Genomic DNA, 24,957 nt, shown 5'->3' on the forward strand with positions numbered 1-24,957 from the left:
CAATGCCCCTTTTGGGATGTACCTTACCAGACACCTGCAGCAACTGGAAAGACCCCAAAAGTACCTCACCAAGAGGATCAAAGGGCTCAAACAGATGCCATATGCTGCCCGGTTAAAGAAACTCCAGCTCTACTCAGTAGCATACCGCCTGCTCAGAGGCGATCTGTGCCTGACGTATAAAGCCATGTCCAACCGGAATTAATGGACATGCTGCACCTCAGAAAATCCAAATCCCATCGAGCTACGTGCTCGAGAGACTTGAACCTCAGCACTGAAATAAATAGGACATGCTGGAGGGACAGATTCATAACCCAGAGGCTCCCTTCACTCTGGAATAAAATCCCAGTCCAGGTTAGGCAGAGTTCCTCATTGACTCTCTTCAAGAGGAATCTTGATGTGTGGATGGGAGATCGTAGGTTTACCCCAGGTATCACTTCTGTGTCACTGTTAGACAGAGGCACAGTATACTAACCTCAAGAAAGGGCATAGCAAAATTAATTTAAAATGGGTGGCGAAAGCCAAACACACTCTGGCTAGGCTTATAAATGCCCTAGGCCAGATAGCCTAGTATGAACCTATGAAACTATGAACCTAAGACGCAAACATCTGTGCAGCCACAGAGACCTGATTCAAGGCCACAGAGAGCACCCCGGCCATAAAGGGATATAATGCCTTCCACACGTTCAGACCACAAAATGAATGCGTGAAAACTAAAGGAGGAGGAATATCAATATTCATCAAAGATAAATATACCTCCAGATTGGTTAAACAGAATGACTCCCTAGAGTTACTCCATGTGCAAATAACTACAGGAAAGACCCCTGTCTCCAAGTTATCACCAGCTATAGATCCCCATCCATGAACCATGACATCCACACTGCCTGCTTTGATCTACTTGAGTCGCTCAAAATCCAACCAATCATGCTAGTTATGGGTGATTTTAACTACTCATCCATAGATTGGGTAAATTATACATCTACACACACACTTGCCCAAAGGTTCTTGGACTTTGTTAACTCAAATTCCTTGAAGCAGATAGTTGGCACCCCCACAAGGGGCCCAAACATTCTAGACTTGGTACTCACTAATATGGTAGAACAGTGGACCACCAAAAGTGTGAAGCCCTCCCTGAAGTGTGATCATAAATCAGTCTCTTTTCAAAGTAACAATAGCATCAGACCCCCCCCCCCACCCCCAGGAGAAATTAGACTAAAAATAACTTCTCCAAAGCCAACCACAGCCTCCTACGAGAAGACAATAATGTTTAAGAACATCTAAACAATAGTATTGACTCAGCATTCCTAATAAGACCAAAGCAATATCCTCAAGAAAAAACAAGCCTGCCTGGTGGACATCCACCATAAACAGGTTACATAATAACAGGAAGAAATTGCTGTCTAAGAGCAAGAAGGAACAATCTCAGAATTGGAAGCACACCCTTCTCGCTTGAACAAGCAAGTAAGACATCTTGTAAAGTCCTCTAAAGCTAACTAAGAATCTAGATTAGCATCCCTAGTTAAGGATAACAATAAGGCATTCTTTAGCTACATCTGAAACATTAAAGGAAAAGCCCAGATTTGCGCTGAACTGGTAGTGAATGGTACCACAAATACCAAACCAGTGGAAATAGCCAACCTGGTAGCAGACAATTTCAGTGAAAACTTCTCCCCCTTGTCCCTGCCACATATAACCCAAAACATTCCTACACTTACTCTCCACCTAATATCACAAAGAACAGGTCTTAAACCGCTCTCTCCAAGGCTCAAAACACAGCCTCTATGGGACCTGATAACATCCCGGGCTGCATTCCCAATGGTTTAAAACAGGGGTTAGCAACACCATTGGAAGTTCTTCAACCACAGCCTAAGCACTGGTTTTGTCCCTGCTGAATGTTGTCCCTCCTGAATGGAAAACAGCTACCATCATCCCCTTGCACAAGGGAGGGTGCATCCACTGATCCTGGGAACTATAGACCCATTAGCCTAACCACTCTTACCACGAAGGCCATGGAGAAAATCATCATGGACCGTATCAACAAGGATATAGGAGACCTTCAAACACTTGACCCAACCCAATATGGTTTTGTTAAAGTGAGATCCTGCCTGTTGAACCTGGTGAACTTCTTCAAGACTGTCACGAAAGCCCTGGATGAAGGCAAATCTGTGTATACAGCCTACCTAGACTTGGCTAAGGCTTTTGACACAACCCCCACTAAGGTATCATTGAAAATCTCACCCAGCTGGGGGCCAACCCATACACTGTCAGGTAGGTGGCAAAGTGGCTCAACGACAGAACACATACAGTCAAGACAGGAGACTCCACATCCATCAGCAGACCCATTACCAGAGGTGTTCCACAGGGATCGGTGCTGATGCTCCTACTGTTTGGAATCTACTTCTTGGAAGTACAGGCAAGAACAAAAGGTCTGTGGCTGACAAAGTTTGCTGATGGCTGCAAACTGAGTGCAGTCATTGAGTCCTCATATGATGCCAACATTCTACAAGGACTTAAGCAAACCAAAGGCAATGATCCTGCAGATTACCATATTAATAACAACACCCTAAGCTGAAATCAGTGGGGAGAGATTTGTGCACACAGGTTGACAGCAACCTTACTTTTCAACACCATGCCTCCGCAGTGGTAAGGAAGGGCCTCTGCATTGCTCACCTCATAAACAAGGGCACATCTTCCAAAACAAAAGAGGTTATATCTGTACTCTTCCCTCATCAGACCAATAACAGAGTACAGTGCTTCCTTTGGTATGTACCTAAACAGGCACCTGCAGCAACTGGAGAGACCTCAAAGGATCCTCTCAAAGAAAATTCAGGGTCTTCAGCACATGTCTTATGTGGACAGAATGAAATCAGTGTCACTCTACTCTGTATCATATCGACCACTCAGAGGCAACCTGTGCCTTGCATACACAGGAACCTCTGATCCTACCTTAATGGAAATGCTTCACATTTGTAAGTCAAATGGTACATGATTCACTCACTTTGGGGACCTTAACCTAACATGTGACATCAACAGGACTTGCTGGAGGGAAGGATACATCTCCCAGAGGTTGCTCTCTAGAATAAACTTCCAATACAGGTTAAACAGAGCTCCTCGTTTACCCTTTTTAAGTGTAACTTGGACAACAGGATGGGAAACCGCAAATTCACCCCAGGTGTTTCACCTGTGCCCATCATGGATAGGGACAGTTGATGCTGATTTAGATCTGCTTATCACATAGACCATATCTCTAGACCCTTAAAGGAATAAGGATTGAACTTGGCTAGGCTTGTAAGGCCCCTACGGCCTTTGAATCTATAAGTTTAAAAAAATTGCATATCATTACATTATTTAATACCAATGCAAATTGTATTGACACTATATCATGTGACCAACTAGGTGCCAATTCATGACTAAACCATTGGAAAGAATCATATCATTGCAACTCTTAACAATTCAAAAAAAAAACAATACAATTAAAATGATTTAAAAGGATTTTTTTTCACATACACAGTCCTTATGACTTCTGCTATGTTTGTGTGTAAGTGCCCAATAATGGTACATTTTTTTTAATTAATAACACACAGTGAACATAGACTAACTGCCTAGGTTAAGGTTCTTAACATGCCCCTACCCACCAAATGACTAAATGGACTGAAATAATGTAACAGTCAACCCAAACAGGGTGTTGAAGAATTACTCCATAGTCAATGAAAAACTAGGAAAACAGTAGTATGTCAATTGAGCCAATGAAATTGGTACAATACTTAAATATATTAATATAAAAATATTAAAATATTAATTTATGGTAAAATTGATTATGAGTAAAGAACTAAACAAAACTCAAAACTGATAGTGTTAACCAAGTGACTCGAGTCTACTACAAACTATCAAGGCATAATCATTAATCATTCAATCTAAGTTGCCACAACAACTACTTATACTCTAGGGTGGTCTCCCATGAATCATCAAGTGGCCGGTGTTCTATTTTTTTCTAGAATAAGAAACTAAAAATGCTTAAATTTCATGCATTCAATAGAATGTCTATACAAGGCATTCTTTGGGTTGGCTCTCAATATGTCATAATTGTGCTTGTAATCAGACTTCCTGAGGGTATGCTCAGTTTTACTGACGTAAAAAAGTGGGATAGTCTGAGCACTAAACATCAGTCCCTTGATACTACAATTACCTTTACATGGTAAAAAATTAAGTTCCGAGTCTTTTTCGGGCATGAAATCCATGTACTTTCATGTAATGACAGGAAAAGATTTGGTTAGTGCAAGGTGTCTGAAAGGACTGGGTGCTCTGGCACTGAGCACACCCTTTTAACATGGCTATATGGTACACTGACACAAGGCATAGGAAGCATAGTTCCCACACACAGATGCTAGGAGTTTTCTTATACTAGGCAGGTCAGCTTTCAGAAAGTATATTCCATCAGTTGGATACATTCCAGAAACTCATTTGAAATAAGATTATTTAATGCCAGTTACACAACTATAAAAATATTTTATGAGCATTTCTGAAAGAAAGTAATAGAACTCTGACTTGAAAAGCAATTCGGCAGCTCAGCTAGTTGACTTCTATTAAGCAATAAAATGCTTCTACTTACCTGTCCTAACACATATTTTAAGAAGAAGATGAATCGAATAGGAGGCAAGACTGGCAACCAATAGCAGTAAGATACTATAAAAGAGTAACAGCAGTAAGGTTACCATAAATAAATGTGATACAAACTGAAATTAAATTAGATTCAGCACAACAGAATGCTACCACATTTGCTAATATAATACATGCGTAAAAAATTAATTTTCTGAAAAACACAAGGTAAATGATTAGCAATTATCTTCCAATTATAAAAATTGTAGCAGCAAAAAATGAAACATACGTGAGATTCAAAATTGTTAACATTAAATATAAATATCTGGTGATTTGCTGAATCAGTGTGAAATCAGCATTTCATTCACAGATTAAGCAAAAAAATCAAGCACTTTAATGCCCATCAAAATCTGTAAGTCATATTCTCAAATGGTTTTAAACTATACCAATACATTTAAGTACAGTTGTTGTTGTATCTTTCGGCTTTTCCCGGTTAGGGGTCGCCACAGCGGAACTCCGGTCCGCTAATGATTGGCAGTAGATTTTTACATACCGACTTGCCAGGCCTGATGCACAACTTTCAACAAAGGTACGCCCATTCACGCATGTCTCCACACAGAAGACGCTTTAGCTGAGAATTGAACAGGACAACGTCTTACTGTGAGGCGACAACGCTACCGCAGCACCACCATTTAAGTACAGTACTGAAACTAAAAATTGTACTGAAAAATAAAACTTACCAAGCAGCTAGCTCCCAACCCTACAGTTCTAAAGCACTACGGAATAGGAGGAATCTCACAGAACATGAATAGGTTCAACTGCAGAGTGTTAAAGAGAAAAATAAGGAACAGCCTAAAAAGTATGCATGAGTTTAGAAAGATTGCTGTTGAGCAACTCTTTTTTGACAATTCCAGATCAAAAAATCTTTTGACACAACAGTTCATGCAACAGAAAGTAGAAAGGGTTGTTGCCAAGCTTAGGGAGCCTATAACAGGAAAAATAATCGAGAGATCCTGTAGAGGTATTAGAAATATTTTGGAAATGTTATGAAAAGCTGTATAAAGCAGAGAAATGGTGAAGTCAAGAAAAATTACAAACGGAAATATTTATGGGAGAATTAAATATGCCAAGGTTAGAGGTAGCTGAGGTTCAATTACTAATAGGATAGGAGGGAAATGAATTACCAATCTAGAAGAAAGTCTCCAAAAACAGATGGTACTCCTGTGGAAGTCTGGAAGCTAGAAGGAAAAAAGCGATAAAGATCTGGAAGGTTTTGTTTAACAGTATTTTAAAAGGAGAGGAAGCACCAACATCCTGGAAGAAAACTGTAATGGCTATAATACCTAAAGTGAGTGAAGACCCATCAGATTCAGCTTTATATGGGACAATTTTTTATTCAAACCATGATTATAAAGTGTACATGTCTATAATGGCTGAAAGAATGGCAAAATAGATGCCAAAATTGACAAACATGGATTAATGCGGTTTTCTGTAGGGGAGGCAAACATTTAACAACATTAATAGAACAAGGACGATCCAGAGGGAAGTAGAATGCAAGGAAAATGCCACTGCTGTTGGTGGACCTTGATGCAGAAAAAACATTCAACAGAGTAAGCTGGGATTTTATGAGCAGGGCAAGGGAAGCATTTGCATTCCCTGACAAAATTACAGGGTTAATTAGGAGGATATATGAGGGATTGGGGGTGAAAATTAAAGTGGGGGGTCCCTTTCTGATAATTTCCGTTTGAGCACAGGAACCAGAAATGGGTGTCCTCTTTCACCTTTGTTATTTTCTTTATATTAAGAACCATTGGTAAAGAAAATATGGGACTCAGAAATTCAACCTTCCTGGACATGGGCAGTCATTACTAAATGCAATCTTGGGTATAAACTAACATTTTTATGGTATTACAGTGGGATGAAACGACCTCTGGGTTGATAGCCTAGTAATCTCCTATGATCCTATATATGGTAATCAAGAAAAGCTGGGCTTATTTGCCAACAATATTATTTTGTACCTGATCAAACCAGAAAAGGCCATTTCAGTGTTGTGGAACATTCTGAGACAGTGGCAAATCTTTTTGGAATATACAATTAATGAATATGAAATAAAGGCAATAGCTGTAAACTAGTACCCACACACAAATTGGTTCAGCAATACCTACATTTATAGGGACATGATAAGTACTTAAGAGTATGGATTAAAATGATTCTGTTATGGTAGCTAAGGATATATGAGAAGAGACTAAACAAAAAATAATACAAAAAAGAAGAAACTGGAAGTTCTGTTTTATGGATATGGATAGCAAGATACAAGCAGTGAAAATGTTTTTAATCACTTTAGTTTTTTACACAGGTCAGGCATTTTTTTATCAACCAGATGAGAAGTTGTGAATAACCATTAATAAAGCATTGAAGGATTTTATCTGGGAGGGAACGAGGGCAAGAGTCAAGTGGGATAAGTTTATCCTTCCAATAGAACAAGGTGGTTTGGAATTACCTGATTTGAAGGGGTACTTCAGACCTACAAAGTTAAGGCTACCATACATAGCACAAGTAGAAAGCTATAATTCAAAGTAGAAAGAGATGATGATGAAAAACAGGGGAAACTTGGGAAAAAAGGAGAAATTGCGATTTTGGATGCAGATCCTTAAGGTGAATAACAATAACCATACATAATATTTTATTCATAAAGGAGAAGAAAGTATTTTAAGAACTAAGCCAACACAGAAATGGAGAAAGGAGATTCTACCAATAGGGATGACTGCAATTAGGGGTACACAGACTAGGCAAGAAGGGGCTGGAATTTACTGGATGAAACTGGCAAAGGAACCAAGGTACTGAGAAAAAATAATTAGAGAGGGAAAGGTAACAAAATGGGAAGAGGCCAAGAATTAATTTGGACTGCAGGCTAGACAGTGCCTTCACTATGAAGGACCGATAGCAGAGTATAGGCAAAGATAACAGAACAGGGGATCCTAAGTGAAACACCAGTACCGGTAGTTTTTAGTCAAATCTAGAATAGAAGTTACTGTTAAAAAAGGATAATTAGTAGGGTACATAAAATACTCCATGATAACCACAAGAATCAATCAGAGGAGATTAGAAAAAATTGGGAAGAGGGACTGGATAGGCAATTCACAAAGAAACAATGGCAATATATATGTATGGCTCCCAAATATGCAACAAAGTATAGAAGCTTTATGATCTTTGCTTGGAAGTGTTTGCATAGGTATTTTATACCCCAAGCAGACTCCAAAGAACTTTTCCTCAGGTAAATTACAAGTGTTGGTTGTGTGATGGGGAAGAAAGAGGTAAATGGGAATACATACTTTTACTGTGACATCCCACGTCTGGGCCAGTAATCAAGGAGCCTCAATCATCACCACTGACACTGGTGGGGAATGTGCACTTAGAACAAAAATAGATACATACAATAATTTCAGATGCAGCTCAATGCACCAAGCAGAATTTCCCTTAAGAGTACACACATAGAGCACACTTTAGACCTAGGGCTAGACTTCCTCTTCAGGTCCCAAACAAGACTCTACTTTTCTCTCTGCAGAAATTAGTGCTCTGTATTCTTATAACAAGTAGCTCGCTCACACACACACACACACACACACACACACACACACACACACACACACACACACACACACACACAACTATAACGTAGATTCACTGCCACCAACCAGTTACTTTAAGGCTCTTACCAGGGTACCCAATTACTCCTAGTGAAATGAATACTTATAAAATGGTAGTGTTAACCAATCGGCAAGACTTTCAGTGGCGTGATGCCACAGTGCCACCACATAAATGTAGGTACTCGCAAGGGTTAAAATATTTTCTAAAAGATCAGCCACAATGAAAGGTTTTACTGAAATTTAATAATAAAAAACATGAGAATACTGAGTATGTATTTACAATAAACACCAGAGTTTCAATTCACAGGAAATAAAAAAAAAAAATAACACTGATGGAAAGACTCAAGATACAGAAAAACAATATTTTTAGCTAGTCTCACTATTTTCCTAACTGCCTGTTAAATTACTGTTCTCTTAGTTAAATTACTTACTAGAGCAAGGTAAGATGAAGTAGGTGAGAGGTCTTTTCAGTTCCAAAACAGAGTACCGAGTGCCTCTGTCACAACTCTCACTAGCATCTAAATGCAATTTCAGTGCTGGCTGCAAAAATGGCATTGCATCTGGTCACCTGACTCTGTGATTCACACACTAACCCCTCATTAGATACTTCAGCCAGGATCTAGCACAGATCTGTCACAAAACACACCTAGAACTTTGCTAAGGCTTATTCCAGCATCTGGAGACTGCAAAACAATTCCAGTCCTTTCATCCTTCCTGCAGAGACTAACCAGACATTCTCTGGCACCCAGAGTAGCAATTAGTTCACCACTACGTTCAATAAGAGCAGAATCCCAGCCCAGACACTGTGTCTCTAGCTACATTCAGGCCTGTGAGATACAATCTTATGGCCAAAACCAAATCATTTAATTTCAGACTATTTTTTCTTAAGGTTAGCTGTGCTGAACTTAACCCCTTCCTTTCCCTTCCAGCATCCTCTGTTAACATATATATATTTCATCAGTTACAATACAGTCTGACATATATGTATATTTCTTTTCTGCCCAGCAGGACCCACTTTTGATATATATTTTAACACAAGCAGCTTTACAAATACATTTTTAACACAAGTATCTGTACAAATCAGTTTGATATTGAAGTGCCATCAAATTCTTTATAACACTCTAGCTAGTTATGCTGGCATATGTTACACATGCACTACTCTACTCTCACTGGCATAGCTGGCACTACCTCACATCATCACAGGAGTCTAATGAGTTGGCAGACTTAAAAATTCCTTCCAAACTACTGCTTCAGAAATACTTTGTGAGTAAAGTGATGTAACTAAGGAAATGATCGTTTTGAGCTATCATACAGAATTGGAATTGCCAATACATAGTAAGGCCTTGATGAATTTAATTCTGGTGGCTGCCAAAAAAGCAATTACTGGAAAATGGAAATCAAAGTCTAAACCAACTGTACTAGAAGTTGTAAATATAGAAACAGAGATAAAAGAAAGGAGCAAATTACATTGAAAATGATGGGAATTGTGTGAACAATACATGCAGAATAATGTTTTGAAGGTGGAATGAGGTTTAAGCGAAAGCAGGAATTGAACGAGTTATGTAATGTTTGACTGACAATGACTGCACAGATTATAAGTGACATGTTCATTTACAAATGTTATATGTCAATATGGATTGTTCTCATTTGTATGATCGCCAGTGTCATAAGCGATAATTCAATAAAAATTTTCTTGCTTAAAAAAAAAAAAGACCATGCTGACAACATTTGCAGACCAATTCAAGCAGATGTGAAAGAAGTGCTTGCCCATCTCCTCTTTGCATACAGGGAGATACTAGAAGAATCATCATTTAAGCTACTTTATCATTTTAGGATAAGATTGTCTCCAGACTCAACTAGTGTTGAGAGAATGGATGTGATTCCCATGAAGATTCTGCTGTGGAGTATGTACTGAATTTCAGAAATAAGCTTAGAGAGACCAGTGAGGTAGCAAAGAAGCACCTAACTCATGCATAACAGCAAAAAAAGGTCTGGTATAACTGGACAGTCAGACCATGACAATATATGGGACAAAAGGTAATAGCATTTACTCCCGTTTGGCAAAATATGTAAGGGATCTTTTGCACTATTATAATGAAGGTAAGTGATGTTAATTATGTGGTAGAGTTGCCTGCCAAGATGCAGAAACACAAACTTTATCAACATGAAACAATGAGACCCCACCATGATAGGAAGTCATTGGTACTTTGTAGTACCAATTTGCAATAGGTTACAGTAGGAATCTTGCATTGGATCTTGCAGTACACCAACCACAGCACTTATCCTCCACCCAGGGTCAGAAAATCCAAGCAGTATCACAAGAGCTGTGGGACACACCTGCTTCTAAAGTAGCATATGCTCAACCTTTGGGCTATCATATAGATATAGCAACTAAATGACTCATTGAACAGGATCCTTACCGGCTGCCAGAGCAACTTAAGCAAACCATGTTAGAAAAACTACAGGAAATATTAGATCTGATGGTAACCCAGAAATGTAGTCCCTACACCTTACCGGTAGTGCTCCTGCCAAAATATGACAAGAGCATCAGGTTCTGAGTAGACTATACAAAATTAAACAATCACACAGAATCAGGTGCTTACCCCAAGTCCAACACAGACTAAACTTTGGATCAGATGGATAAGGCTAAGTAACTGACAACTACAGAACTGACTGAAGGTTATTAGAAGGTACTTTTAACAGCCACATTAATGGAGAGATCATGTTTTTTGTCAATCCATTTGGACTGTGAACTCACCACAATACACTTTGGCATGAACAATGCGCCAGCAATTTTCTAGATGCTAGTAGATCACATCCTGGCAGGAACCAGAGACTGTGCTAATAGTAAGATGGATGACACCACTATCCATAGTAAGCCTTGACAGGAACCTGTTCAACATGTGAGGGACATAGTTAACATTTGAGAGGTAATGTTTTTAGTGACAACCACTATAGTCACAGTTCCCAGCCAAAATATCTATTTTTTTTTTTAAAGAAAAATAATTTTTTTTCTCAGAAATATTGATAAAATAGATGGTTTCCCCAGGGAGACTTAGCTTCCATCCTTTGTGAAGCACTACTTGACTGCTGATAATTCAAAGCCTGCAGGGAGAGCACATTTCAATATAAAGTTAGTTTGAAAGTTTGGAGCCCTAATTACTGACTTTACACATCTCTCTTCAAGCAGTTCAGTAGTTAGGGCATATGGAAGGAGCCACTAAAGCTTTGAATGCTGGCCAGCGGTCATATCCCTGGCAGGATATAACCCATATAGTTTAACCTTCTGCAACAGTGATCTAATTGTGAACACCACAGATTTCCAACAGAAGAATTTTCTCTTGTAAAAGATGTATAAAATGGATGAAATACACAAAGTTTCTCTAACGTAAAATAAACATATCAAAGATGTTTATTTGGGCCCTTAACTGGAGGCAGAAAAGCATGTCCCGCAGAAAAGGCCTTAAAATACTGGAGGGGAGCAAAGAACTTGGAGTTTTGGTCATAGACATAGCCATGCCATCTGATATCCTGGGCAGTTCTCTAGACTAATGGCACCCTTCAAACCAAATTTTAGGAACAAAAAAAGAGAAAACTGCAACTGTCAACGCAGTACGGACATTCATTTATGAAGCAAAAATATCATTGCACCTTCTTAAAGGAATGCCATTACTGCAATCATGCCTCAATATACCTGTCAATTGTGCCCCTTAATAGCTTACATATGGGGTAGTCCTCCTTTGTCCCACCCTAGTTATGGTTCAGGTCTTGCTCACGAAAAAGTTCAAAAACAGCCCCTAAGTGAACCTTGATGGAGGAATATCTTAGGACAGCATCAAACAATGAAAGATATTGAAGAAACAGGAATGCAGTGGCTGAAGAGGAGTCTGTGTTGTTGTGCAGCATAAACATAAAAAATGTATGCTTTTGCTCCTATAATTCTTCTATGTGGAAGGACACGGTCACAAAAAAATGAAAAAGATTTTTCTTGAAGAATGCTAATGAAGAACTTTGCTTGACATAGATGGGTAGCCTGTTCCAGAGCATAGGAAGTCTCTGGGACAGGAATCTATCCCTCCAGCATATCCTGTTTATTGTGGTGACAAGGTTTAGGTCCCTAGAGTGTGCAGCTCGGAGGGATTTGGGATTTCTTTAGGTGTAGCATGTCCAACAGCTCTGGGTTTGACATAGCTTTATATGCTAGGCAGAGATCACCTCGGAGTAGACGATATGCTACAGAGTAAAGCTGGAGTTTTTTGAGGTGGACAGTGTAGGGCATCTGTTTGAGGCCAGTAATCCTCTTTGTGAGGTACTTCTGTGGCCTTTCCAGCTGCTGCAGATGTCTTGTGAGATACATTCCAAAAGGGGCGTTGTACTCTATAATGGGTCTAATGAATGTCGAGTAGAGTGGAACAATGACCTCTTTTTTCCCGGATGAGAACCCTTTTATGATGAGGTGTGCCATGTAGAAGGACTTGCTGATTACTGTGGCGATGTGACTATCAAAGCAGAGACTACTGTCCACCTGGGTCCCAAGGTCTCTTATCACACGTTTGGTGTTAAGTAGACTGCTGTCTATGTAGTAGTTCATGGGTACAGAGTTTTTACCAAAGAGGAGGACAATGCACTTTTTGGCATTGAGCTTGAGGCCATGGCTCTGACACCAGGTATCTGTCTCAGCGAGGCCCTTCTGTAGGATTTCTACATCATTTGGGGACTCTACTATGGTTCCTAGTTTGCAGTCATCTGCGAACTTCATTAGCCAGAGGTCTTCTGTGTTAGCCTGTACTTCAGAGAAGTAGATAACAAACAGGAGAGGTCCCAGGACTGAACCCTGTGGTACTCCACTTGTCACTGGTTTGAGGTCAGATTTGGAGTGTGCAACATTTACAGTGTGGGTTCTGTCAGTGAGCCAGTTGGCAACCCATTTTGTGACATAGGGATTTATACCTAGCTTAGTGAGTTTAGCTATAATTCCAGAATGGGGGATGGTGTCGAAAGCCTTGGCGAGGTCAAGATAGGCTGTGTGAACCACCTTACCCTCATCTACGGCTTTGGTGACTGCTTCAAAGAAGTTGATCAGGTTCAGGAGCCATGATCTGCCTTTCACAAACCCGAACTGGGTGGGATCCAGAGTTTGGAGGTTACCAATGTCTTTGTTTATGAGTTCCATGATGATACATTCCAAGGCCTTGCAGACCAGGCTCATCAGGCTAATAGGGCGATAGTTCCTGGGATCAGTGGTGGCTCTCCCTTTGTGGAGTGGGATAACTGTTGCTGTACGCCATTCAGTGGGCACAAAGCCTGATGTGAGGCTATAACTGAACATGGTGCTTAGGTGGTGAGCCAGTTTGTTCTGATGTTTGTGTAAAATGCAGCCTGGGATGTTGTCTGGTCTCATGGATGCTATGTTTTGGCTTTAGAGAGTGCAGCTTTTACCTGCGTAGTTATAATTACAGGGACTCTGCATTCTTCCTGTATAGATACGGGCCCTTTAGGGGGTGGGGGGGTAAAGTTAGCACTGAACCTATCTGCTAGGTTGTTGGCAATATCAGTTGGTTCTGTAATTTTCATGCCGTTGTGCTGTAACTCAGAGCAGATCTGGGTGTTGCCATTGAGATTCTTGGCATAGTTATAGAATGCATTGTGGCTGTCCTTAGAATCAGTGGCAATTTTGTTTTCATAGCTAGCTTTGGAGGATCTTATACGGGATCTCAGCTTCTTACTGACACTGACCAGGGAGCTCCTCCACTCATGGGATTTTACTCCCTTTTGCAACAATTTCTTCCTTCTGTTGTATAGTTTGTTTATGGCAGGGGACCACCAGATTGGCTTCCTTTTTTTTTGGAAGATAGCATCTTGGTTCTGTTTGAGATAGCATGATCCATGCACTCGTGTAAGTGCTTATAGAGTGCATTTGTGTAGGATTCAGCAGTCATAACTGTATTGTCCATCTGCATGGTGTCATGAAGTTCACCACTTCTGTCTTAAGAAGCATGAAGTTGGCTTTGGAGAAATATTTTACCATGGTTTCCTTAATGGGGGGTGGGGGCGGGATGTGGATATCAAGAGTGATTAGCTTATGGTCGGATTGGACCAATGAGGAGTTGACTTCAGTTGTAACCAAAAAGTTCTTGAGCTTCTCTCTTACCCATAATGCATCAACCCCTAACATACCCCAGAACTTGTTTGCAGATTTACCTAAAGAAAAACGTGCCAATATATAAATAAATATGAATATATATATTTGATTTATTTATTTTATTTGACATTTGTTTACTGAAATAGTCCTTCTGGGCTAAATAACACATTTTCAGCAGAGACCTGGGGAGAAAAGCTCCACATTTATGGTTACACATTTATACAATTGGATTACTTACATGAGAATACTCAATTAGAAACTTGTAAACAAGCACTCAGAGTTACTTGTATAATACTAAAACATGCCATATTAATAATACTAAAATATGTCATACTAATACATTTAGAGTTTAACATACATTCACAATTAGAAGATTGAATTCATAGAGATAAAAGTATTTACCTAGACTGTACTTGATTATTATGACACAGACTGGAGTCAATCAGAATGCTTTTATCTTGGCAAGTACAGGTAGAATGGCAGGGATAATAAGGTACATAATTGTTAGTAGATGGCTTGGCTTCCAAACTGTTCCTGAGGTTATCAGTAGATTAGTTTTGGAGGAGGGAGGTTAGTGTACTATGGGGTGAATGTATACTGGGTTGGGGGTGATTAGCCTAGAATTAGGCATGTGCATAGCCATAATTTGTTTAAGTCTTCCTTTAATGAATCTTTAAAGTGAGATAGGCTAGGAATTAGCCTAATGTTTGGTGCAATAATTTTGATACAGTATAGGAGTACAGAGATTTTCCTGAGTTTCTGGAAGGTTTGCAGGTTTCGAGTAGGTTTTTGTCATCAGATCTGAGTGGTCTGCCAGGTTTGTATTGTTTGATTAGGTTTGCTAGGGCAGGACAGGAAGTGGGTTTATAGATTAGATTATGTATTGTAGTTAGGTGTGTATATGTTAGTTGTTTTGATAGTTGCAGCCAATTCAGTTCTTGTAGTGGTATACAGTGATGTGTATGGTAGTTGGAGTTTGTTGCAAACTTTGCTATTTTATTGTAACATTGTTCCACTTTAGTTTTGGAGGAACTTTGCAGATTCATTAGTAGACAAAAACTGTAGAATAGGTAGGGGAGCAGGACAGTTTCTGCCAGGGTGGCCTTGGTTGGAGTGGTAAGGAATTGTATGTTTCTGTAAAGGAGTCCTAGTTTTTCATGTGTCTTCTTTATGTTTTGTTGGATATGAAGGTAAGAGTTGAGTATGCTATCAATAACACCACCTAGCAGTTTAGCTTCTTGAACATTTTCTATGACAGTTTTGTCAGCTGCAAGGATGTTAAGTTGGTCTGGGCTGGGGGTGGTACATTTGGGATGAAAGACTAAGTTTGTTTTTTGGGGAGATTTAGAAAAAAAGTTGGGCTTTTGTTAGCCAGGATTCAATTGCTGAGAAAGACTGTTGGGTTTTGTTTGGCAGTTCAAGAAGATTAAGAGATGTACAGATTAAGATGGAGTCATCTGCAAATTGAATTATTGTTCCTGTGGAAGAGGTGGTGTGTGAATTATTGGTGAATATGTTGAACAGTAGAGAACCTAGGATGGAGCCTTGGGGAACCCTTGTAGGGTTAAGAAGGAAGGAGGAGAGTTGGTTCGACCATTTTACTTCTTGCTTCCAATCGTGTAGATAGCTTTGGAACCACTGAAGTGTGGTAGTGTAGCATCCCAGATTGGATAGTGTTTCTAGAAGTAAAGGGTGTGAAACCATGTCAAAAGCTTTTGAGCGGTCCAGAAATAATGTGGATATGAGGTATCCTTTATCCCTGGCAATGTTAAAAGTGCAATGGATGTGTTATGATTTGGCTGGAAGCTATGTTGAGTTTAAGTTAGTGAAGTACCATCAAGTACAAAACAACCTGCTAACTGTTGGTGGATAAATCTTTCCATTATTTTAGCTAGAGGGGATAGTATTGATATTGGGTGAAGATTGGATATATCAGTGGAATGCCCACCTTTATGTATTGGTGTTATCTGTGAGTGTTTCCATATTGCAGGGACTACAGCTTCTGAGAGTGATCTGTTTATAATGGGTCTACATCACTTTGTCAAATGGCTATTCAGCAAACAGCCATCCATCGAACACCTATTTAACGCAGCCACTTTTCATCAAACAGCAAATTTTAAGTAGGGAAAACAAGCAGTTGGCCAAACGAGGGACCGCAAAATAAACAAAATTTAAAACCTGCCAACCCCCTAACTAAATATACAAAGTCCGAGATCGCACTACAGTGGCGAAAAGGACAAATTCCAGACAGTGGCCACCTGCTGGTTTGCTCTAGATAAAATTCACTATTCGATGAAGAGCGGCTTCACTAAATAAGTGTTCGACAAATGGCTACTCACTGAAAAGCCATTCAACAAAATAATACAGACCCATTTATAAGGATATCGATGGGGTATGCAACAGAGTCTGTGTCGAGTTTTAGATATTGGGGTGGGAGGTGGGTTTTAGCTTGAACAGTAGCTTTTTTTTTATTTTTGAGGTGGGCATGGGTTAGAAGGAGAAAGGGGTAATGGGGCTATTTGGTTGGTTATTTGTGTAGTTGTGGGCTTGGTCTGTTTTGGATAGTGTAGTTATTGTAGCTAGTGTTTAAGTTTAGGTGGGGGTGTCCTAAGTTAGTTTTGGTGGTAAGGAAGTTGGCTATGAATTTTATGAAGTATTTATTAAATTCTTCTGCTATTTGAGATCGGGGTTATTGGGTGAGGGGAGGTGTTCCTTGTTTGTTCCTGGGTTGAGAACTGCAGATATGGAGTGCCAACATTTTTTGGGGTTGTGTTTGGGTTGTAGCTGAAGGTTACAGTAGTAGGATTTTTTATGTTTTTTGACTAATTTGGTCACTCTGTTACGTAGTGTTTTAAAGGTTTGGATATGGTGTTGAGTTCAGTTAAGTTTCCATTTATTCCATGCTGTGTCTCTGTTTCATGAAGTCGAAATATTCGGAAGTTCTTTACTCTTTCTGTTTACACAAGAGCAAGACTATCAAGCAATTTGCAGGAATGTACAGTGTTGGCCAAATTAATAGAAATATTTAAAAATAATGGAAATTTCTTAGTTTCTTTAGTGATTTTCAGTTTGGCTTTTTCAGAAATTCACAAAATCATTTCAGTTTGCTAATTCTTTAAGAAAAAGCTGTTTAGCACAAAATTACTACATGTAACTTACCTAATTAAAGAGAAATGACATCATAATGATGTGGCTCCATAGTCTTAAAAATGGAGAAACTGACTGACATAATGCCACGAAACCATGTAAAACTTGCGTTTCTGCTTAAAGAAGGTGTTCCTGGATCAAAATCACCATGAAGATCGGAGTTAGTCAGCCATCTGTCAGTTGATTTCGGAAGAAACTGAATACTGGTGTAGGATGGTCGCCCAGAAGTTCTGGCAGATGTGGTCGCAGGTCCACAACTCCTCATGATGATTTGTATCTGATCAGTGAATGCCATAAGAATCGCAAGGCATCCAGTAGATAGCTGCAGGGGATGCTGGAACAACAGCGTGTTACAGTGAGTTCCAGAACTATTTGATGGAGACTACTTGATGCTAAGTTTCGAGCTTGCAAATCTCTGAACAAATGGAAATTGTTCAACCAAATAAAGGTGAAAAGACTGCTTTGGGTGAAAGAGTTTCAAAACTGGTCAGAAGAAGAAATTGGTTGCTTTCAGTTAGGAGAGCATAACACAGTCTTGAGATCAGCAAGTACAATATGTCAGACAATAATCTGGAGAGCAGATGAGGAACAACTGTATCATTCAGCGTGTCAAGCATCCCACTCAAGTGGTGGTGTAGAGTGGTATGAGCATCTGCTGAACAGGTCGGCTCTACACTGTTCAGGGAAATATGAAGCAGGAACAGTACAGAACCATACTACAGCAACACTGGCTCCCTCATCTGTGTGACTGAGCAAAGAAGAAGGGATTTACTGGGAAAGGGGACTTCATCTTCATGCACGATAGTGCTCCATGTCACAAAGGTCGACAAGTGACAAGTCTCCTTGAGTTCTATGGTACTGAAGTCCTAAGATGACCAGGTAACAGCCCAGAAATGAATCCAATAAAGAACTTGTGGACTATTCTAAAGTCAGATATAAAGAAAAAGACCATAACAAACAAGCAGCAACTGACTGAAGAACTCATTTCAGCTTGGGACTGTAATGCTTCTATAACTGAAGACTGCCGCAAACTTGTTCGTTCTATGCCTCAACGAGTTAAATCCTTGATAATGGCCAAAGAGTCATTCACAATATATTAGAACATTGTATTTTTCTCATACAACATGAATAAGATTGTTTGTCATTTCATATACTCGTATTGAGCTATATGGCAAAACAACAGAATCAAAAATAAAAACACCAATTTCTATTAATTTGGCCAACACTGTAGTATAAGTATTGTACAGCATCGCTGAGAGGTAGAAATTTTAGGGATGTCCAGTTTATATTTTGTAGTAAGTTGTTAAATGTTTGTTGGTTAAGTTTAGTTGCATTCCTAACCGATTTTTAGACAATGTTTTTTTGGAAGGTGAGTGCTAGCCCTAATGGCAACGGTTGGAAGATGGTCGCTTAGTGAGTCTGAGAGTGTGCCTGAGGAGAAGTTAGTTAGATGAGATACAAGGATCCAGTCTAAGGTGGAGTGGCTGGTAAAGTCTTTACTGAATCTTGTTGCATTTGTAATTAGTTGCTTGAAGCCTTACAGACTGAAACTCGTGATATGGGAGTTTGCAGTGATGGATTGCCAATTTCTGTTCATGTCACCCAGGATGACTGTTTCTATCTTAATGTTTTCAGATGTCAAGGACAGTAAATCTTCCAGGACTGGTATATATTTTTTCCGGATGGGATGTAGACTATGATGATACAGATTTTTTTGTGTTGTTAAGGTTTAGGTTGGTTATTAGTATTTCAGCGTTGTGGAACGTGGGTATAGTGTTTGGGTAGGGAGTAATATTGAGTGTGGAGGGGTGTACAGGGAGTAATATTGAGTGTGGAGGGGTGTACAGGACAGCTATCACCCCACCCTTCTTTTTTGGTCTGTTCAGTCTGTACATGGAAAAGTTGGGGGGATATAATTTCGGTGTCTTTTATGCTGGGTTGTAGCCAGGTTTCATTTAGGGTTAATATGTCTGGTTTATTTTGTCCAATCCATGCATGCACAGGTGTTATCTTATTGCATATACTTCTTAGGTTGATAGTAATTAGGTTTAAGCTTTTGGGGTTTGATTGTGGTGAGGGTGTATGTCACCTAATACTGAAATTAATACTGAGAGGCAAGTGTATAATGGGTTGCTTTTAGTTGTGAGGTTTGAATTTATGGCAGTAAAAAGGGATTTGGTGGTTTCAGTGGTTTTGAAGTTGAAGTTGTAAGGGAGGGGATAATGAAATAGTTCAGGAGATATACTGGACTACTGGGTTTGTTTTTGGGGTAGGTTGGTGGAAGAGGTTGTTGTAGTGTAGCAGGTTGTAGCTGTTTTATTTGGGAGTGTTGTGGTTAAGCTTAGGTATAGTACTAATGTGATTAGAATGGAGGATGAGAGTAACCAGTTTGTGAGTTGTAAAACTTTATAGTGTGTAGGAGAGAGAAAGTACAGTTATGTACACTTACCATAAATGTAGATGTTCGAGTGTATTCACGGTTGCAGTCATCACATTTGGGTTATCCATGCCAGGGTAGCCCTCGGCCGGCCCGAACACCAGAGATGTAGTATTTCTGCATCGGCTGCTGTCACTCCAGGACTGACGTCAGGCCATCAGTAATATAAAGTAAGGCAGCAGATGCCATTACATCAGTTTTTCTTACCCTAACCTGTCAGAAGCCCCCAAGTAGGAGCCATGTTCTGGTGGAAGAAACCCCCCAGTGGAAAATAAATAATAAGTTCCTTGTAAGGAAAGAGAAGAAAGGTGGAGGGAGGGAAACCAGGACTGCAACAATGAATACACTCGAACATCTACATTTATAGTAAGTGTACCCAAATGTACTATGTTCTTCATGTTTCAGTGTTGCAGTAATCACATTTGGGTTGATTCCCAAAGCTGAGGAAAAGGGTGGAGGCAATAAAGGAAACTAGAGGCTGGCTAGGATAGACTGCAGAGGCAAACCCTGGCCTGGATTTGGAGAAGAGAGGCAGGTAGTAATGCTTGGTTAAAGTGTGAACAGATGTCCAGGTGGCAGCCTCCAGGAGGTCCCTGGTGGGGACTCCTCTGAGGAAAGCTGCAAAGATGGAGGCTGCTCTGGTGGAGTGTGTCCTGACCCCCTTGAGGGGAGGCTTTCCATGTTGCTTGTAGCAGAAATGGATGCAGTGTGCTATCCAATTGGAGATGGTTTGTTTGGAGACGGCTTTGCCTTCTGCCCCTGTAGCAAAGCTAACCAGTAGTTGATATGACTTCCTAAAGGATTTAGTCCTGTCCAGATAGAATCTGAGCACATCTAGAGAGTGCAGAATCTTTTCCCCCTTGTTCTGAGGATTAGGGAAAAAGGTGGACAAATTAATAGATTGGTTGAGAGCCACACTGGACACCACCTTGGGCATGAAGTTCTGAGGGATACCCTGTCAGCATGAAGATGATGAAGGCTTCCACAGCCATAAGTGCTTGCAGCGCTGAGACTCTTCTGGCTGAAGTGATGGCCAGAAGGAATGCTGTTTTCCAGGAGAGAAATTGTAGCTCTGCAGAAGAAGCTGGTTAGAAGGAGGGCAGGGTGAGCTTTTCCAATACAAAGTTAATGTCTCAAGCTGGAGTTGATGCCCCTTCTGGGTGGCCTCAAGTTGCTAGCCCCCAAGAACTGTTTTGATCAAAGGGTGTGAGAAAATGGGCTGCTCAGTGGGAAAATGAGCAGAAATAGCAGAGACATGAATTTTTATAGAGGAGAAAGAGAGGCCACTGAGTAGTAGGTCAGCTAAATAATCCAGGATGAGAGGGAGAGAAGGCTGTGCTGTACTGGCTCCCTTAGCCTGGATCCAGGTGCAGAACCATTTCCATTTGTCAGCATAAGACTTTCGGTTGCTAGGGCATCTGGCCTCATGGATAACATCTAGAATCTGTTTACTGAGGCTGGCAGATTGGTTTGGAGTTAGGGAATAAGCCAAGCTGCAAAATTGAGTGTTTGCAATTGTGGATGCATGAATTCCCCTTCCCTCTGGGTCAGGAGGTTTGGAATCTGAGGAAGGTGCCATGGGGGCAGTGGTGAGAGGCTGCGCAGCAAGGGGTACCAATGCTGCTAGGGCCAGTCTGGAGCTATCAGAATGGTCCTTGGTTTTTCCTCCTTTATTTTGAGCAGTACCCTGGGGATGAGAGGTAGTGAAGGATAAGGCATAGACCGATAGATTGGCCCATGGGAAGGACAGGGCATCCACTTTCCAAGCCATGCAGTGATGCTCCCTGATGCAGAATTTGCTGAGCTGATGGTTGGTATGGGAGGCAAAGAGGTCGATCTCCGGGGTGCCCCATTTCTGAGTTATTAGGGTGAAGGTTCTTCTGTCGATCTGCCACTCATGTGGGTCCAGAAGATTTCTGCTTAACTGGTCTGCCAGGGAGTTGAGAGAGCCTGGCAGGAATTGTGCTAAAAGGTGTAGATGCATGGCAGAGGCTGTGTGCCAAAGGGTCAAGGCCAGCCTGCATAGAGGGTAGGAGTGAGTCCCTCCCTGCATGTTGAAGTACCACATTACAGTGGTGTTGTCTGTTTTGATCAAGAGAGCCCCTGGAGAAAGAAAGGGTTTGAAAGCTGTCAATGCATGCTGCACAGCCATCATCTCTTTTTGATTGATGTGCAGAGGGATTTGCTGCGGGCTCCATTGGCCTTGTATGTACCTGCTGTCCAGGTGTGCCCCCCAAGCATAGTCTGATGTGTCTGTGGTGGGGGTCTGGGTGGTGGGGGTGGTGAGAAAGGCATTCTCTTGTTATGGGAGCATGCTGTAGCTCACCAAAGGAAATCTTTTCTGATGCAGGGAATTATAGGTAGAAGAGTTTCCAGGTCCTGAGAGTGTTGACACCAAAGGCTTTTTAGGTACCATTGAAGTTTCTTCATATGCAGTCTGGCATATGGAATGAGTAGTATGCAAGATGCCATGAACCCCAGAGCTTGCAGGAATTTCCTTGCAGATAGCTTGGTGGCTAGTTGAGTTTCTCAGGTGTAAGGTATGCCCATCTGGGATGCTGTGTCCAGGCGTGCTCCCCGAAAGATAATCCTTTGGGTGGGCACCTGTTTGGATTTCTTTTCATTGACTGTGTACCCTATGGAGGTTAGAATGGTCTTGACAAGGCCATGTGCTTGAGCAGCTTTCTTGGTAGTCTGCCTGAATCAGGGAGTCTAAGTATGGGTATATCTAGATATTTCTTTGTCTGCAAAAGGCAATGGCCGGAGCCAGACATTTTGTGAAAACTTTGGGAGCAGTGTATAAGCCAAAGGGAAGAACAGAGAACTGAAAGTGCTGAGATCCTGCCCTGAAACGGCAGTATTTCCTGCATGATTCCCTGATAGGAATGTGGAGGTAGGTCTCTTTTAGATCTAGGGTGGCTAGCCAAGCGTCCTTGGAAAGCATGGGTAGCAGCTGCTGAGGGTGAGCATTTTGAATTTTGGAATCACCAGGAAGAAAATCGAGGATAGGACACCAGGTGCCCTCTTTTCTGGGCACCAGGAAAAGTCTGCAGTAGAAACCTTGGCCTATCTGTTCTGCAGGGACATGCTCAACTGCCCTCATAAAGAGCAGGGAAACGATTTACTTTTGAGCCTCTGCCCACTGGTTTGGTGGTAAATCTGGGAACCCTTTTGGGGTTGGAAGGGTGTGGAAGGAAAATTTGTATCCCTGAGACACTATGTTCAGAACCCAGTGGTCGTTGGTAATGGTGGCCGAGGTGCTTGCGTGAAAGGAGAGATTTCCTCCTACGGGTAAGTGAAGGTGGGCAGAGGGAGGGGGTGGGGGAGGTGAGATATTCTGAGTTCTTACCATAAGGGGGTGGCTTAGAACTCCCTGGTTTTGAAGTGGAGGTAGTCCACTGCTTAGATAACTGCATTCCCTGTGGCTGCTGTCTGGGGGGATCTGGTTCCCCGGGGCCTAGGCTGGACTGGCTTACTGGAAACAGGAAAGGACCAGTGCTTAGTGGAACAATGCCTGCCTAACCTAGGTGACTGGACCTGCAAGAAGTCCTTAACTGTTTGCATAGATTTTGCTTTTTCGTCCATCTGTTTTAGGAACTCTTCTGCCTTAGTACCAAATCAGTTATCTTTGTTCAAGGGGGCATCCAACAATTTAGATTTGACATGGTCTGGCAAGGGCTGTTCTTTAAGCCATGCATGCCTTTTAATAACAGAACCAGTGACTGCTGCCCTGCAAGAAACTTCTAGGGAATCAAAACCATAGTGCAAGGTGTGTTTAGTTACTTGACTTGCAGAATGCATTAACTCTTATAATTCTTTAGATTCTGCCCAAGCATGAAAGGAAGACATCTTTTATTTAAGGAGTTCCAGGGTATTTTGCTGAAATTTCAGCATACGGAACTGACAATTTAGTGCACTGATAGCAGAGGATTTGGATGTCTTCATATTCAGATGCATCAGATTCATCCGACTCTTGTTTAGACAAAACCACCGGGGAAAGATCTATTTTCCTTTTGGAGGGGGTAGCTTGGCTTCCCCTGGTCAGCATGATAAGGTCTTCCACAATTTTAAGCATCTGAGACTGAGGCAAGGAAGCAGGTGCTTGAGAATGGGTCATCGGTTTTCTTGGGTGTGGTTCATACCCTGGGCCTTAGAAAATACGGTCATTTTTGAAAGAACTGTAGTTATGGAAGAAGACGTCGGTTTGTGACGAGAATCTTTAGTGCAAAGCACTTCCTCGGAAGCCGGTGCCTGCTCAGTGGCTCCGGACACATCCAAGGTAGAGACGACTGCAGGATCCTTAGTCGAAAAAGAGTTTTGTGGCATACCAGACTCTGAAAGGGTCTCAGCAGCGGCCTACGAATTCACAGATTTGGGCATCAGGGGTTGCGAAAGTGCCTCAATGAGGACCAAACTGATGACTAGCTTTACGGAAGAGTCGTCGGAAGTTCTGGACCTGTGCGGTCTACTTTTTTTGGAAGATCTGCTGTCGGATGGCTTACAGAAGCCATATCAGAGTTTGAGGACTGTAAACGAAAACATCTGGCTACAATAAGGGCCCAACAATGGATAGTTCTGGCGTTAAACAAAGCACAGAAGCAACAACAGGGGACATCGTGGTCTGGGCCTAAACAAGTGACGCAGTAAAAATGGAAGTCTCGGTGTGGTATTTGCTTTCCACAGGCGAGACAATTATTAACTTTTTTTGACATCGGTTAGTGCAAGAAAAAAGGATCCCCAATGGGGTACTTAGCTTTAGAAGACTTCAACTTCAATTCAGTAGACGAAAACTCAGGTAGCGGCCAACTGGCACTCATGTGATTTGCTTCTGCTTCGGGCTCCGCGGCAAGAAAGACTGATGTAATGTTGTCAGCTGCCTTACTTTATACTACTGACTACCTGACATCAGTCCTGGAGCGACAGCAACCAACTATATCTCAGGTATTCGGGCCGGCCAAGGGCTACCCTGGCAGGGATAACCCAAATGTGAG

At 41.2% G+C, this 24,957-nt stretch overlaps 1 protein-coding gene across 1 annotated transcript in view; it reads right to left on the reverse strand.

The window, feature by feature from the left end:
• Positions 1-24,957, reverse strand: part of SLC38A6 (solute carrier family 38 member 6) — a 1,040,054-nt gene that overhangs the window by 797,735 nt on the left and 217,362 nt on the right. Inside the window, 1 exon segment of the mRNA XM_044074482.1 lies at positions 4,607-4,680. Within this exon segment, the coding sequence (XP_043930417.1) occupies positions 4,607-4,680 (74 nt within the window).

The sequence above is a fragment of the Protopterus annectens genome, chromosome 6.part0, assembly GCF_019279795.1.
Source record: "Protopterus annectens isolate FY-2018-M chromosome 6.part0, PAN1.0, whole genome shotgun sequence".
In the NCBI taxonomy this organism is placed as follows: Eukaryota; Metazoa; Chordata; order Ceratodontiformes; family Protopteridae; genus Protopterus; species Protopterus annectens.